General features: G+C 34.7%; 2 protein-coding genes across 3 annotated transcripts; one reads left to right on the top strand and one right to left on the bottom strand.

The window, feature by feature from the left end:
• The first annotated feature begins 1,712 nt into the window (after positions 1-1,712).
• On the top strand, positions 1,713-8,947 carry LOC105344061 (uncharacterized). 2 transcript variants are annotated; one of them, XM_034483360.2, is made up of 14 exons: positions 1,713-1,983; positions 3,821-4,044; positions 4,395-4,568; positions 5,809-5,893; positions 6,152-6,312; positions 6,691-6,785; positions 6,923-7,002; positions 7,235-7,333; positions 7,447-7,584; positions 7,743-7,823; positions 7,945-8,085; positions 8,176-8,277; positions 8,401-8,515; positions 8,715-8,947. In XM_034483360.2, exons 1-13 carry the CDS (start codon positions 1,866-1,868, stop codon positions 8,508-8,510), a joined length of 1,608 nt encoding a protein of 535 aa, XP_034339251.2. In that variant the 5' UTR covers positions 1,713-1,865; the 3' UTR covers positions 8,511-8,515; positions 8,715-8,947. The 2 variants fall into 2 exon arrangements, with proteins under 2 accessions (XP_034339251.2, XP_011449942.3); XM_011451640.4 differs by having other exon boundaries at positions 8,695-8,947.
• LOC105344063 (uncharacterized) lies at positions 8,743-14,944 on the bottom strand. Its single transcript, XM_011451641.4, has 5 exons — positions 14,684-14,944; positions 10,576-10,739; positions 10,070-10,291; positions 9,865-9,986; positions 8,743-9,296 (listed from the first exon to the last, which is right to left on the bottom strand). The coding sequence occupies exons 1-5, from the start codon at positions 14,713-14,715 to the stop codon at positions 9,072-9,074; spliced, it is 765 nt and encodes a 254-aa protein (XP_011449943.1). The 5' UTR covers positions 14,716-14,944; the 3' UTR covers positions 8,743-9,071.
• Positions 14,945-15,138: the final 194 nt, after the last annotated feature.

Raw genomic sequence — 15,138 nt, 5'->3', positions numbered from 1 at the left:
GCGTGGTCATACACGATAAAGAGATGGTATCTATAAAATTGATGAAATTATCAGTTTATGTTTTATGTTTACTCATCAAAACCAGCTCCTTTGTACTTTAATACATGTATGTTCACAAAGATTTTGATATGCGACATCTGATTTATCACATATAAAAAACAGTAAATTGCAGTTAAGTCAATTGTATCTTACTTTTTGTGGATAATCTTAAATAATGCTCAGTACATTGCAAGTACTGGACATGACAATGAGATTACAGATTTACATATACAGGTATATGTATATGTACAAATTTCACAGAATAAAGCAACTTATTGACCCTTGGTTTCGTGTGCTAAGAAATTGTTTACCTGTAATATGTTGTTATTGACGCAGCTGTATTTATAACTTTACCTAATCTATGGGTAAACAAAAAAGGTTATACACTTTCTGTTCGACAATTCCATAATTATAGATGTGGTCTCTTAATTAGACGTTTGTGGTTACCAGTAACATCATTGTAGAACTATTTATCATTCATCACAGAGCCTTTGATTGGAATCAAGGTGTCTATCTGGAATGATCTGTCAAACTTGATTTGCACCACATTTGATGAATGAAGAGAAAAATGAATGAAGTTACAGTTTTTCATTTTTCTCTATGATAAATGGGACAATTACAGTCTGTGACCTCACACCAAAGTACAGGTACTCCATACACCCGTCAAATTTCTCGGATCTTACCTTTAATATCGTCGTTAAGTACAAGTGAAAGAGGAAAAGGGTGAAAGACATGTTTTAATACCTTACGCTATGATTTCAATCACACAGTTAAGATCTATTCTCTTTTGAGAAGTGGACAGGCATAGCCTACATCCTGTCCACTTCTCAAAAGAGAATAAGTTAAGATCTCGAGAAAGAGAATTTCGGTGTACAAGTTATAATTAATTTATATCTGGCATATATTTTGTGGTAAATTTGTTTCTTTCTTCTCAGGAATACCAATAAATGTAAACGGGTTTGACATCTTTCATAACCATTATGCTTATCATATGTTCTACAAGAAGGTTTCTGCGTAAAAATTGCAATTATTCGATACAGCAACTGTAAACAAACCAACAAAATTAAAATTTATACAATGAAAATGGTAAAATTTCTTATCTATATTTCGATGAACACAGGAGTGATAATAAATAATCGCAGTAAAATTTTTTCGTCCTTATTGGTGAAAGGAAAACTAGTGGAAGAAACTAAAGTAATACAAAAACGGCAGATCAAACTATATAGGAAAAAATTAAGAATTAAGTATTTTTACAAAAAACTAATTACTTTTTTGTATCTTTAAGAAATATTATGCATGGGGGCGTATGTTAGACTCTTGCCTTAGTCAGGCTCTGTCAAAGTGGGATGGGGGACTGCAGCCTGCAGCAGCCTCACTACTGCTGTTAACTGATTTACATCTCTGGGGGTGCAGATCCCAACCTTACCGATAAGGATAAACCATAACATGTGTTCGCATAATGAATTTCTAATCAATTTCTTTCGTTTAATTAAAATAAAAGAAAGTTGCCTATTGCATAAACATTCTACGTAGGTCTACAAATAATTACCATAAATCAATACGCCCAATTTTTATTCTCTCAAAAGTATAATATCTCCCCATTTCGTCATCGTTACGCTTGGCTGGACGATGATTCGCACGTCCTTATAAATACGCTCGCTTTGTCGTGTAAATATGTCACAATCTCCAAAGTACCATAACGATATAGACAGAGACAATAAAAACCATAGAAGGGGTTCTCTGTTGGAAGTTAGACTTGTTTCAGCATTGTGCGGTATTGTGCGAAACAGTTTGATATTCGGTGTTTGTAAAAGACCATAGAAGCCATGAAAACTCTGACTTTATCCGTGGTAGTATTTTTGGCAGTACATCTTGGATCTGCTCAACAACAGTACCATACCTGGTCAAGATCATGGACTTCAGGCCCAAATATGGGAGGCGGCGGTAAGATTATACTGTCTAGCGTAATTTAATTAGAATTGTTAAACCAAATGATAAATCATTTCATTTTTCTCCCTAAAATTATGTAATACACCGAATAATTATGTTAATGTTTTGTTTCATTTATTATACAAACGCAAAAGTTTCCATTAATCCAATTGCATGTGTAAATATGAATCAGTTCTCATAGAAAGTTTTTTTTAAATTTGATTTTGCAGGCAGATTCTTCGGTAATTCTAAATGTCAATGTTGTACTGTAGTAGTTATGATGTAGTACTAACTCATTATTGGTTCAGGTGTAACAAGTGTCCAAGATGATTTATCTGCAGTCATTCAAGAAATTATAAGTCAAGGTTGTTGTTTTCAGCTTGATTTGAAAAATTTTAAGCTCGTACAGTACTTTGCGCTGAAAATTGACCCAATTTTTCAACACTCTATTTTTTGAAAAGTTTCTGTACTTTTTTTCTCTATTCATTAAAATCTACTAACTCATTCGACTTTCCTTGCTGATTAACATAAGGGAGAAGTTTATTGAGGGTTTGTAGTTTGAATATGTCTGGTGAAGTTGTTCATAGCTGACCCGAAAACCACGCATGTTCACCACAACTCATTTATTAATCTTTGTGACGACGTTATGAAATAAAAATGATGCATATATTTACATAACAAAACTATTTGTGTATTTGTCAGCGGTTTAGGTTATAAGGCGTCGGATATATGCATGTGCATATAAGAAATGGGGGTATGTGTTTTACTAATGAAAGTTATTCCAAGAAATATTTGAATACTTGTATCATATAACCGACGTGATCAACTTAAATTTAAATAACTACGTATTTTAATGATATCGAACAATTTTTTTCCCGTTAATACATAGACTTATACCATTGCAAAATGTTCATAACAAATAAACAACAAGATATAATTTTAAAGCCTTAGATTCCAACAAAAGTCAAGCTAACCTAAATCAGTTAATAGCTGCAATTGATTTTATTGATGGATCTACTCTTTCCAACACAATAAGAAAAAGAGCACTTCCGTTGATTCTTTGTGGATTCGCGAAATCACATCGGAAACCATTAACGTTGATAGAGGCATGTAGAAAACAAAGAACACTTAATCTCCTGACGAGATTCATTGTTGGCCATTTTATTGTTGGTCAATAACGTTTTACATTTGAATGAAAATAATCCAAAGTAATAGTCCTTTGCTTGACGACCACACACTTTATAATTTTTATGTAGATTTGATGGAAATTTAATTTGAGTGTTATAGTTGCAAATGACAAATTAAACTCAATTCAAAATGACACAAAGCTAATGATAAAACAAAGAACTTTTAATCAGCTTTTTATTGATCCAATTTTTATATGAAAAAAAAACGAAAAATGGCCAGCGGTAAATATTTCATTAAATAAACTAATTGTCAGAAGATATCACGTTATTCTCACTATAGTTTCTTCCAAAATTTCTTAAAATGAGATAAACAGACTGCAAAAGAATGATCTCCTAATCTTAAAATATTAATAGATTTAAAAGGTTATTAAATATTGTCTCGATTTTCAGCTAAAGTATATCATATACCGATTTGCATGGCATTAACTAACCCGTTCATGAAAGTTCAGTTAAGAATCATTTATCAATGCATTCTTTCTTGGAAATGGACAAAATGTTTATTATAAACTGAGAATTAGTACTATTATCATCATGGATAAGAAAGTTCGTTGTGTTTTATAGTTTTGTGCATCACATAATGTCAAAACAAAATATTTGTTCAAAATAATTTTTTCTTCCTTTGTTCTGCTTCAATATTCATTTACAATAATCATAACTGTTTACAGATTTCACGAAGCTATTCCAGCAACTCTTAAACAACTTTCCATCTGCTACAAATATTAAAATGATGTTTAGCAAGCCACCCCCCGCTTCTCAGGGTCCCACGGCTCCTCGTCCCGTCTACAACCCACAAGCCATCCCCCGTAAACCGGTGGAGGAGGTCCGGCGCCAGGGTAGTTCTTTACCCACCCAGCCATCAGCCCCTCAGGGACAAACCAATACACCAAGTGTAAGTATTAACTTTCTTTGTTAAACAATGTATTTTGTTGTTTAACTTCGAATAAGCTCTAGCCATAAGCCAATAATATGGTCAAAAAATATATTTTTATAGTAAATACAAATTCACTCTTTGTTTACTATTTTGTCATACCATTCCACAGCGGAAATTTTACTTCATTTATAATAAACATTTTTTAAAAGTTACATGAATATTTTGACCTGAGTCTATTCTAAATGTTTGGTCTAAGGGCCTGGCTTTATCAAATAATCTTAAAGTCAACAAAAGTGTCTAAGATAAAAATCTATAAAAAATCAATCATTTCCAAATCCTACTGGACAAACGAAAAACACCATTTTCAGGTTGGTTTGTGTACTGAGGAGTACAGGCAACTACCGGGACACACGCTGTGTATGCCGGACAGACCCAACGTCAGCAAGCAGGGCATGACTGAAGTCGACAAACAGGCTGTCCTTGATCAACACAACAGACTGAGGGGTGGGGTCAATCCCCCCGCCACGGACTTGGTCAAATTGGTGAGTATCCGGTCCGCTTATGCACTATATAAGAAAGATATCTTAAAAATTTGAATAACTACTTTTTTCCAGAACTAGGTTTTCTTTTCTTTTTCTACCGAGAACTCCATTTTTGTCATATCTTGTTCCGAAAAAAATTAGTCAGGAAGTGATTGGTTTGCATATAACTGATACAAATATGGGGGATTATTAAAAAAATATATTGAAGAATTAAAACAAATGAGCTTTGAACGTGAACTGTATATACCTCTAATAATACAGGATCCAGCGGTTAATTCTGGAAGTAATAAATCATAACAAATCAGAGTTTTAATGAAATAGACTAAGAATAGCTATTATCTTAATCATGTGATAACATGCATCACATGACACAAAGAATACCATTACAGTCACCAGCTCCTTGATTACTCTTCCATCACAAATCTCCCTTACTCATGGCCACCATTTTCGGACAGGTCCTTATATGGTCACCAATAGCCATTCTGTGACCTGGATTGTCCTATTGTGTGCGTGGGTGGGGGTCGCGCGGCCAATGATCGCACCTGTCTTTTTACACAATCAGCTCGTCCATAAGGTGCGCTGTACGTCAACAAAAGACACATAAAACTATTAGTGACATAAATTAATAATGATTAGAGTCATACATCATACGTTAATATAATAAGCTTTATTTATAGGTCGATCAGACAAAAAACAATGTATCTTTATGGATTTACGGTCAACCTTTTCCAAATCCTTAAAAATTTATCATAAATCTGGAACATAGAATGTCACTCATCATTACATTGGCTTGATTGAAAATTCGATAATTTGCACATCGTAGAGAAAACCCAAAACTCACAATCGGCGTTAAAGGCAGATTCAAAAGTTTAATGTCAGCAAAACTCCTAAAACCAAATTACTTTAATCAAGACCATCTCACCACTGGGAAACTTTACGTGGTGATTGTTGATTTAAATTATCAATACATGTAATTTGGTATTTATTTCAACATAAGTTAATCAAATTTATTTTGTTTCCTTATAAATTTTAATAGAGCATTTTAGTTGCCAATAAATGTAAAGTACAATGTTAGATATGTACTTTTTGGTGCAATCATAAATGTCAGATGACGGATACTTTTGTGACCCCTCTTTCTCAAACTGTATGAATTTATTGCTTTGAACCAACTTCGGTCTTTTGATCTCGCCCCAAAATTACCATTTTTATAACTGTTCTGAACACATTTATTTTTCTGTAGAAATGGGACGAACGGCTGGCCGCTGTTGCTCAAAAATGGGCCAATCAGTGTGAAGCAGGTCACGACAAAGAAAGGAACGTTCCATGTAAGTTACTAATCGACCCCATCCATCAAAATCACTGCATATATGCCTTCTCTAAAAGTCCTTATTAATTAATATCAAAAGATTAAAAATTATTGATTGGAATGCATGAGTAGAATAATGAAACATGATTTATTGATCTCTGTTAATGTTAATTGGAAAATTCATAAAGCAACCTGGTTCAGTTGGATAATTCATATCGATCATTGATCGAGCGTTTACTTCAGGAAGCTTGAGTTGAATACATTCACTTTTTGACAGCGATCGGGATGTCTATTGGACAGAACGTTGCCGGGGGGTACCGCTCTTGGGAACAAGCGGTACAGATGTGGTGGGATGAAATCGACATGTGGACTTACGGCGTAGATCCAGACTCGTACCTGGGGCCCGGCGGCTGGAAAAAAATTGGACACTTTACACAGGTTCATATTCTTGAAATCCGTAACACGTTTGATTTAAATATCCTCAAGGTCATATCAATTTTCTGTAATAGAAACAAGGAATATTTTAATGTCTAATTTAATTTCTAATCCTAATTTAGTAACCGGTTGAAATAAACAAGCGTCAAATTAAATCACCTTTGTGCATATAATTTTCATAAGCTCTTTTATGTCTCTCTTTTCACTTTTTGTTTTTTTAACCTTTTAAAATAGGAAACGTGACAATTATTAGCAAACAAGTAAAAAAAAGCTAAAAAAAAAATTAAAAAATTAAAAAATAAACCGAGCCAAGTACTTTTTGAAAAAAGAACGAAACGTTATGATAATTAGACTTCATATTTTTTCATCACTTTATTTCAGATGGCCCAGAACGGCACCTATCTAGTGGGATGTGGTTATGCTGTGTGTGACGGTAGTCAATTCACCCGATACTACGTCTGTGATTATGCTGCTGGGTAGGTATTAGCGCGAAATCTTCAGTCTCCACTAACACCACAGTGTAATAATTAACATCTCTTGAATGCTTTCTTTTTGGAATGTATATTTTTCCTTCAGCAAGTTTAGTTTTAAGCATGATCATTATAATTTACAGACAATCCAATTTGGCCGCACCTTACACCAGTGGCCGCCGGTGTAGCAAGTGCCCGAACTTCTGCAGAAACGGACAGTGCGGTGAGTCTATAGTCTGAGTCACGAGTTTTCTTTGCTTGAAAGTCTACATTGTCAATAAATAACGATAAACAATTCAACAAATTGACAGTTAAACGATTTAAAGCTGTGTGGTTGAGTTTAGATCGACAGTGTTCGGATAAACGAGGCACATCTGTATATATACATTTATAATATTTATAATTTAAAGGTTACAGGCTATATTCTATATCATAAGCAATGCTTTTGATTGCAGATTGTGGTGGAAAGGTGTGTTACAATGGTGGTACCCTAAACCTTAATACTTGTCAATGTGAATGCATGAATCTATACAAAGGAGAAACGTGTGAACAACGTAAGTTAGGAAAGCTGTACATGTATGTTTTGCTGAGGCTGTTTTTCTATTAGTATAGAATCTTTCTCGCCTGTTTGTCTGTCTACATCTCGTGTTTACTCTTGCTGCTTCAGTGGACTGTCCGGCAGAAGATAAATGGGTGTGTGGCAGGGATTGGACCCCCAGCTACTGTAAACGGTTCACTAACGTCCCCTTTGACTGTCCCTACATGTGCGGCAAATGCGGAAGCGGAAGCGGCAGCGGAACCGGAAGTGAGTTTAAGTATATACTGCATAAAAAATCAGACTTTATATAAATGAGTTTTTACCATTCATGAATAAATTTTAAATATATAGGTGAATATTAACTAACAGGTGTTGAAAACAAAAAAAGTTTCCATAAATTACATCTTTTAAAAAATCTTCATAAGGTTCAAACACTGCAGCAACGAAAAAACCTGCCTTCGTGTCAGCATATGGATGCAAATACAGTGGGAAGCGCTCCAGCCTAGGTATGTAGCGCATCCTTTGTTTCCTCTACAAATCGGTCAATGGTCTATGTATATATATTTGAGCCTACATCGTACACCGTTTTATACAAGAACTGACAGAACTATTTTATGCTTTGGTTAGCGGAGTGTCGTGCGTACGGTGAGAATGGAATGGACATTGGTCAGTGTAGCAGCATGGGCGGAAGTATTGCATGCGCCGACTGTGACCGGTTCTTCAACGTCAAACGGGACATGTGCCCCGTCATGTGCGGGCTCTGCGATCGTAAGTATACACATATTTATGTAATACATAATTGAAATCAAGAGAATTTTTCAATATGAATCAATTCACAATCATGGTTTTTTCACACAGCTCCTTGCAACGGCAAAAAATGTGAAAATGGCGGCAAACTGAATGTAGACACGTGTACCTGCAAATGCGAGCCCCCGTACATCGGAGACAGGTGCCAGCAAGGTAGGTGGTCATCTACAAGCGTAGTCTTCCGGCCTGCCCTTCATTATTTAAATTACTGCAAGTGCGAGCTATTCCTTTCCCGAAATTTTATGTTATGTAAATGGTTTTGTTTTGTGGTTGTAGCTGACTGTAGCAAGCCGGACAAAGACCACTGTTCCGCCTGGCCCGCCAGCTACTGTGACCAGTACAACAACGTGCCGCAGGACTGTCCCAAGAAATGCGGTTTATGTTAAATCGGGTTAGTTGTCAAACCATTCTTTATCCTATCGTTTTGAAATACTGTAATTTTCGCTGTGACAAAATTTCTAAAAAACAAATTGCACGGAATTTTGCCTAATTTACACCGAAAATCGAACACTTGTTTAAGATTTGCACCAGTCTACTATTCTAAACATTGTATTATCCTTTTCTTTACAGAAATACTTTAATTCTTACAGAGAAATCCATGGAGTTTTTGTGAACCCCAAGAAGTCAAGTGATCGCCACGTGATGTAAATTTATAGACGTGTCTATTAGACAATTCCTGCAGTGTGAAGACTCGAAAGTGCTTTATGTGTTGTTTTTTAATTAATGAACATGTTTAATTATAGGCAAATGTTTATTTAAATTAATATATATGTACACGTATAGTTTACTTAAATAAAATACAAAATATATTTATAAACAAGAAGCGGGTGGTTTTTCTTTATTTTTGTGAGGCAAATGTGTGTATTTCATATAGAAGCTCTATATATGAAATACATATTTGGTAGAATTACAAACAATTTTGAGAGACTTTACTTGACATAGAAATCTCAACCAACAACGGGGGACTGTTCGTGTGTGCCGTGTGTGGTGGTGATGTTGAACTCGACCTCCACGAGCAGTGAGGCCTTGGCGGCGTTAGTCATGGCGGCGTGTACCGTGATGCCCCACCCACTGTCCGACATCCAATGGCCAGAGTTTGACACGGTCAGCTTCTCTTCATCAGCCTCCATGCTGTCGTACAAAGCCTCATTGGAGTGGGCGTTGTTCCAAACCTTCAATTATATTTTCATGTATTATATTTTTTCTTATGTCTTCGGGTAAGATAATGCGTTTAAGGTTCCAACAAATAATCAGCTTCCTTTGAGACCTAATGAAATATCGGTATATATTTTTATCAATCTGATTAAAATTACACGTTCTGAATCCGCTACCGCTTCTCAAACTCTTCCCGTAGCCTGTTGGAAACACGGCCAAACAGTCCTTGTCGTCCAAAATACACTCCAATATCTCTTCCTGTTCTTTTTTAAAGCTTTTTAACGTTGAATAACTGGAGAACTTCTTCAGACGTCATTTTGAAACTTCAACCGAGTTGATTTTAGAAACACGAAGCTGATTGGATAATTCTGAAATGTTTATTCATATTTGAAAGGTCACACTGACGTGACCCTGCATGGGATGTTGTCAGATGTTTGAGAAGCGGCAGTGGATTCAGATTGTATTTTTATAGTCATTTCGTTAAAGTTTTAAATGTCTATTCAACGATTGATTCATATCATGTTTCGCTTACTATTAAATCAATGCAACCGAGCTAATGCAGCGTTAATAGAAATCAAGATTCACCTGAACATGGAGTTCATTAGAGTATATCCCATAAAGGAATGGAACGCTCCAGAAAACAGCAACTTGGTGATTAGTACCGGAAATGGTGTAGGTCAGCACACCGGAAGTTCCTGAAGTTGCATCTTAATCAAACATATATTACAACCTTAACGTAAATTTCGTAAATCAACTGATTTCAATATTCTGGCACAGAAAGTCTACTTACATGCCGATTTTTCGAAAGTGAAAATTCCCGCTTCACCGGCAGGCAAATATCTTGGAAGGGGATCACGAATTACGCCATGAGACAAATACCACGTGGGGTTGATGAGCTTTCGGTTTCCAAGATTCTTAAATCCAATTACACAAACGCGGGAAAAATCGACATTGTCGGCAATTCCTTTAAGGAGGCCGAATGTTGCAGTAACAGCAGATATAACCCCAACCACTAAAATGGAAAATGGTCAAAGTAAATTTAAGATTTTTTATTTAAATTCTTCGGTACATGTTTATAGGTTTCAAAAAATAATAGAGCTTTTGTCCTAATCATGAGCTGACGATAAAGAGAAAGGACAAACATGACAAACCACCCATAATTCATTAAAAATTGAATTGAACAATATTGGTCCGGTATATGATCAAGCCAAAAAGCAAAGAAATATATAAGTTATAAAATTCAGTACACTGTGACATGATAATTGTACATGCATACAGTTCTGTACAAATCTGTACCTCGTTTCTGGGGAACGCCTGCTCGTGTTAGTTCCCGGAAGCCTGGGTTGGTCCTCATCAGATCCGCGTGATTGACCACCATTTTGTCGGCGACGCGCGCCTCATGTTCCAGTCTGTGCGTCTCCTTGTTGGACTTTCCAAGACAGTGAGCCAAAAATATCAGGCTAAAATCAAACAGAGAGTCCCAAAAGTAAGTTAAAATAAAACAGAGCGCCACAAATAACTTACTTAAATTTAACTAAGAGCCACAAATATCAGGTTTGAAAAATCAAACAATGAACCATAAACATCGGTAAGGATAAAATAATCATAGGGCCCCAACTACCAGGTTAAATTCCTATGAATCGGAAGCCATAAATATCAGGTTAAAATTAATTTTGAACCACAAACATCGAGTAAAAATCAAACGGTGAGTCACAAAAATATGGCAAATATCAAACAATGAGCCACAAAGATAAGACTTAAATCAAAATCAGGCTGAAATCAAACAGTTAGCCACAAAAAAAGCAGGCTAAAGTCAAACATTTACCCACAAAAAGGGCTAAAATCAAACAATAAAACACACACATCAAACTAAAATTATACAGTGAGCATTAAATGTAACGCTTAAGTCAAACATCGAATAATGCGCTATGTGTCACTTGATATATCTATTAATACAAAATAATAATGTGATATATATTGATACAATATGATTTTGTAACATATGATACAACATTGTATCAAGGTATGGTATTGTATCATATAATGAAAACGATATTGTTTCATGTTAAACATTATTGTATTTGATCACATAATACAATAGCATAATATAACATTTATGATATTATATAGCATCATACAATATTGTATAATAATATACAATATAACATTGTATATTGTTATACTTTCATGTTATATACTGAAATCTGATTGGTTAAGACGCAGTTAATAATATTTACTATTACCCTCAGCGTTAGCAACGTACTTGGCAACGGGTAACATTAAAAAATGTTACATGCGCGAAAATTATGCGCCTACGGTTCGCTGTAGAATTCACGTTATTCCTATATAAAAGCAGTAAAAGTTTCTTAAAAATTTTTAAAAAGACATTCAGTATAACAAAATAAATAGTGCCTGTTTGGGAGGATAACAGTTGAAATTGACACCCCTCGAAAACCATTGTCAACCTCCGCTTCGCGTCGGTTGACAATGGTTTTCTTGGGCTGTCAATTTCAACTGTTACCCTCCCAAACAGGCACTATTTATATAATATTGTTTTCCCATGGACTGAAACGTCACACTTTCATTGGTTTAATCATAGCACGTGATTGCCTCATATATTTGTTCGGTGAGCAATAATAATAGGCAATATGGCCGTCATTGGCCGACGCTTCGCTTACTCATTTCGACATTTCATAGTATTTAATACTTAAACCGCATGCCGTAAGTTCTTAAAGTATTTGGAGTAGTTGCCCTTTGAAATTCTTTAAAATTAGAGTAGTTTCCCTTCGTATACTGACGTCACATTGTTTTGTCAGGAGCAAAACAAAATGGCAGCGTCGAAATTTGCTCAAATCTCTGCAGAGGAAAGGGAGAAAACATTTAAAACTAAATAGCAACAAAACATTGTAAGTAAACATGGGTGAAGCAAAGATTTTTAAAGATTATTTGAAAGGTGAGATTGAAAATTTTGAAGAGTTTAAAACTTTAAATGAGTTAAACTGAACGAGATGTTAGGGATCTTGAACATGGCTTTGCTTAGATCATCGCTGTTTGTGAATAAATATGTCGCTTGATAGTCCTCGGGAAAACAAAACACTTATTAGGTTAGTTACTGACTCACAACGGAAATATATTGGGTGGATCGATCTCATAGGGTTACCTCGCCATCTATGAGATTGATCAACCCAATATATTTCCGTAGTGAGTCAGTAACTAACCTAATTAGTAAAAATACAAAAGTGTATCATAGGAACATGTTATATCATTTGGCAACAAACACATCTATCAAGCAAGTTTGAGTGAGGTAGGAGGTTTTTTTAGAATCCTTGATAATGGAGACCAGGCTCTGCTTCTAAAGCTACCTCTGCGATTCATTTACATCATGGTCAAATCAACTATGCAAGTTTGAAATAGTACTACTATCTATTTAACATGTGAACTGTTCCAGAAAACTAAACCTTCTCTAGCATTCAAAGCCAATGGCTCTAATTCAGTATCCACACCTGTCAAGTGCATCAGAATCACAAGATGAATCTTCTATTCAAAGGACTTTAATTATATGATATGGGCCTAAAATGGCCCCCTAAAATGAACATCATCATTTTACTGTAATTCTTTGTTTTCTTTGTACAGATATATTTGTGATGTTTTTACATAATGTTCATTTTGATTCAACTGCCCACAATTTAGAAATATGACGTCGTAAAGACAACCTTTTCCCGCCATTTTTTCATTTTTTGCATAAATCAGCATGTTTTCAAGCAGTTTTTCTTTCAGAAAACATAGACGCATGCTTGAACAAACAAAATATTTTAATCAGAGATGTATCTAGCCAGGGCTAATAAGTGACCAAAACATTTTCCTTGTTCAAGCATGCGCTCTATATTTCCCATTCATAAAAAGATAAGAAAAATGTATATTTTTGACTGATTGTGATTGAATTATAGAAATAGCGTCACTTCTGACGTGATATACTGCCAGTGAGTGCAAATAAATCAAACAATTCGGTGAAAAATATATTTTACATCAACTCTTTTAAAATATAACATAACATTTTATTGCATCAGAAACACTTTAAAAAATGGCGAATTATGGGGGCCAGATTTAACTCATATCATATATAGTTCTTTGATAAAGATTGAACCAATAACAACTAACATTTGTCTATCAAAGGGCAGCTGCTCCAAAACCATTAACCTCGTCCAGCATCCGAAACCTATGACTGATATTCAGCCTTAAAGATTTTTTCAGGTGCATAAGTATCATAAGACGCAACCTCCTTGCAAGTTTGGTGAAGATGGGACCAGTTATACATAATTATAAGATATAATCATCAGAAGGCATCTGCTCCAAAAAATTTAAACCTGAACCTCATTCAGCATACGGAACCTACTGTACATGTATATATATGTTTCAGATTCAGCATTCAAGCCTGTCAGGTGTAAAAGTATCATAAGTAGCACCATTCATACATGTTTGGTGAATTCAGGGAGAGTAATAACTGAGATATGATCTTCAGAGGGCACCTGCTCCAAAAACTTTAGCCAACTCCAAAAAACCTTAACTTCCTCTACTATTCTAAAATCAAGTTTAAACAGTTGGCGACAATTATCAGTATGAAATCAACTTAACACATAGCCAAAGCTACCTGCCTTTAGTGTGAAATCAACTAATCAGATATTCACAATTGTAGATCTTACAAAATAAGCAGTGAACAACGAGTATTTGTCCAGAATCAAGTAAATACTTAAGGAGGCTGGATGGTTACAAATTAACCATCAGATCTACCTGAACATTTCAGCTATGATTTGTTTAGCTATGGATGAATATTTAGTAAAGAAAAAGTCCATATATTTTACCTTTAAATGGACTTAGACACGATTTTAGATCAAATATTTATTTTGTATTTTTTAAATTTAAAATGGTTTATTTTCACATTTTAAATGTTTAAGTAAACCAAAATTTAAATGCTATATTTTAAGTTATAAGAGAGATACACAGGTAAGAATTTATTGTTATGTAAACATTCAATGTGTTTATAAAATATATTATCAATAGAAGAAAGCAACATTTGACTGAAACTTATAACAAAAAAACATATGTAAACAATAACAAGCCTCGAGCTTTGTTTACAAAACATAGAATTCTAAACTCTGTATCTTGCTTCTAACTCATTATCTGACTTTCAAAGTTTGATAAAGCATTAAAAATACAAAAAACAAAGATCAACTCACTATAACGTATAAGCTTAAAAGTCAGAGACGTTAAGAAATGTCTTTATAAAGACCTCTACCGGCATTCAACTCGTTTAATGGACATCCTTTTTTTTTTAAATAGTCCTTCTATTTGAAAGAATGTCATCATTAATACAAATAAAGTGCAAAATTGACCAAGTAAATCCTACCCTATCCATACGATAACCCTGTGGTAAATCATTGTTAAATTTCCAACGAACAGCGCCCTGATATTGTTGTATGGACAAGTAGTATCTTAGTGTCACCTCTGTGTCAAACCAAGATAAGGGTTCCTGGGAAGTCAGACAATGAGAGATAACTCTTGGAACGCATGCCCTCGTATGTAGTTTATATACATGTAACGTCCTAAAACGTCATGCCGAAAAGTAGACTCCTCAACCTTTATGACGTTTTAATAAATCTACTCGTCATCCATACATATGAAACATTTTAAGAAGTAAACAATGAATTAATGATAACTTAGTCTTTAACTGATGAACATTTCCTCACGTGCAAAAGGAATAAAAGAAGTCGCTGCAAAGTTTCAAAGTTATTGAATTCTGTTAGGTTTATATTTTTTCCACAACGGTGTTAATACATGCAAGACATTATTTACACATATTTA

The sequence above is a fragment of the Magallana gigas genome, chromosome 3 (genome assembly GCF_963853765.1).
Source record: "Magallana gigas chromosome 3, xbMagGiga1.1, whole genome shotgun sequence".
Lineage (NCBI taxonomy): Eukaryota > Metazoa > Mollusca > Bivalvia > Ostreida > Ostreidae > Magallana > Magallana gigas.
Note: the sequence above shows the minus strand (reverse complement) of the source record. Positions and strands in the feature narration are given on the sequence as shown.

Coding starts and splice junctions, on each gene's coding strand:
- LOC105344061 (XM_034483360.2), top strand. CDS start 1,866: ATGAAAACTCTGACTTTATCCGTGGTAGTATTTTTGGCAGTACATCTT. Junction 4,569..5,808: donor CCACGGACTTGGTCAAATTG/GTGAGTATCCGG, acceptor ATTTTTCTGTAG/AAATGGGACGAACGGCTGGC. Junction 8,086..8,175: donor CATGTGCGGGCTCTGCGATC/GTAAGTATACAC, acceptor TTTTTCACACAG/CTCCTTGCAACGGCAAAAAA.
- LOC105344063 (XM_011451641.4), bottom strand. CDS start 14,715: ATGATTTACCACAGGGTTATCGTATGGATAGG. Junction 10,292..10,575: donor AGGCGTTCCCCAGAAACGAG/GTACAGATTTGT, acceptor TTTCCATTTTAG/TGGTTGGGGTTATATCTGCT. Junction 9,987..10,069: donor CACTTTCGAAAAATCGGCAT/GTAAGTAGACTT, acceptor TGTTTGATTAAG/ATGCAACTTCAGGAACTTCC.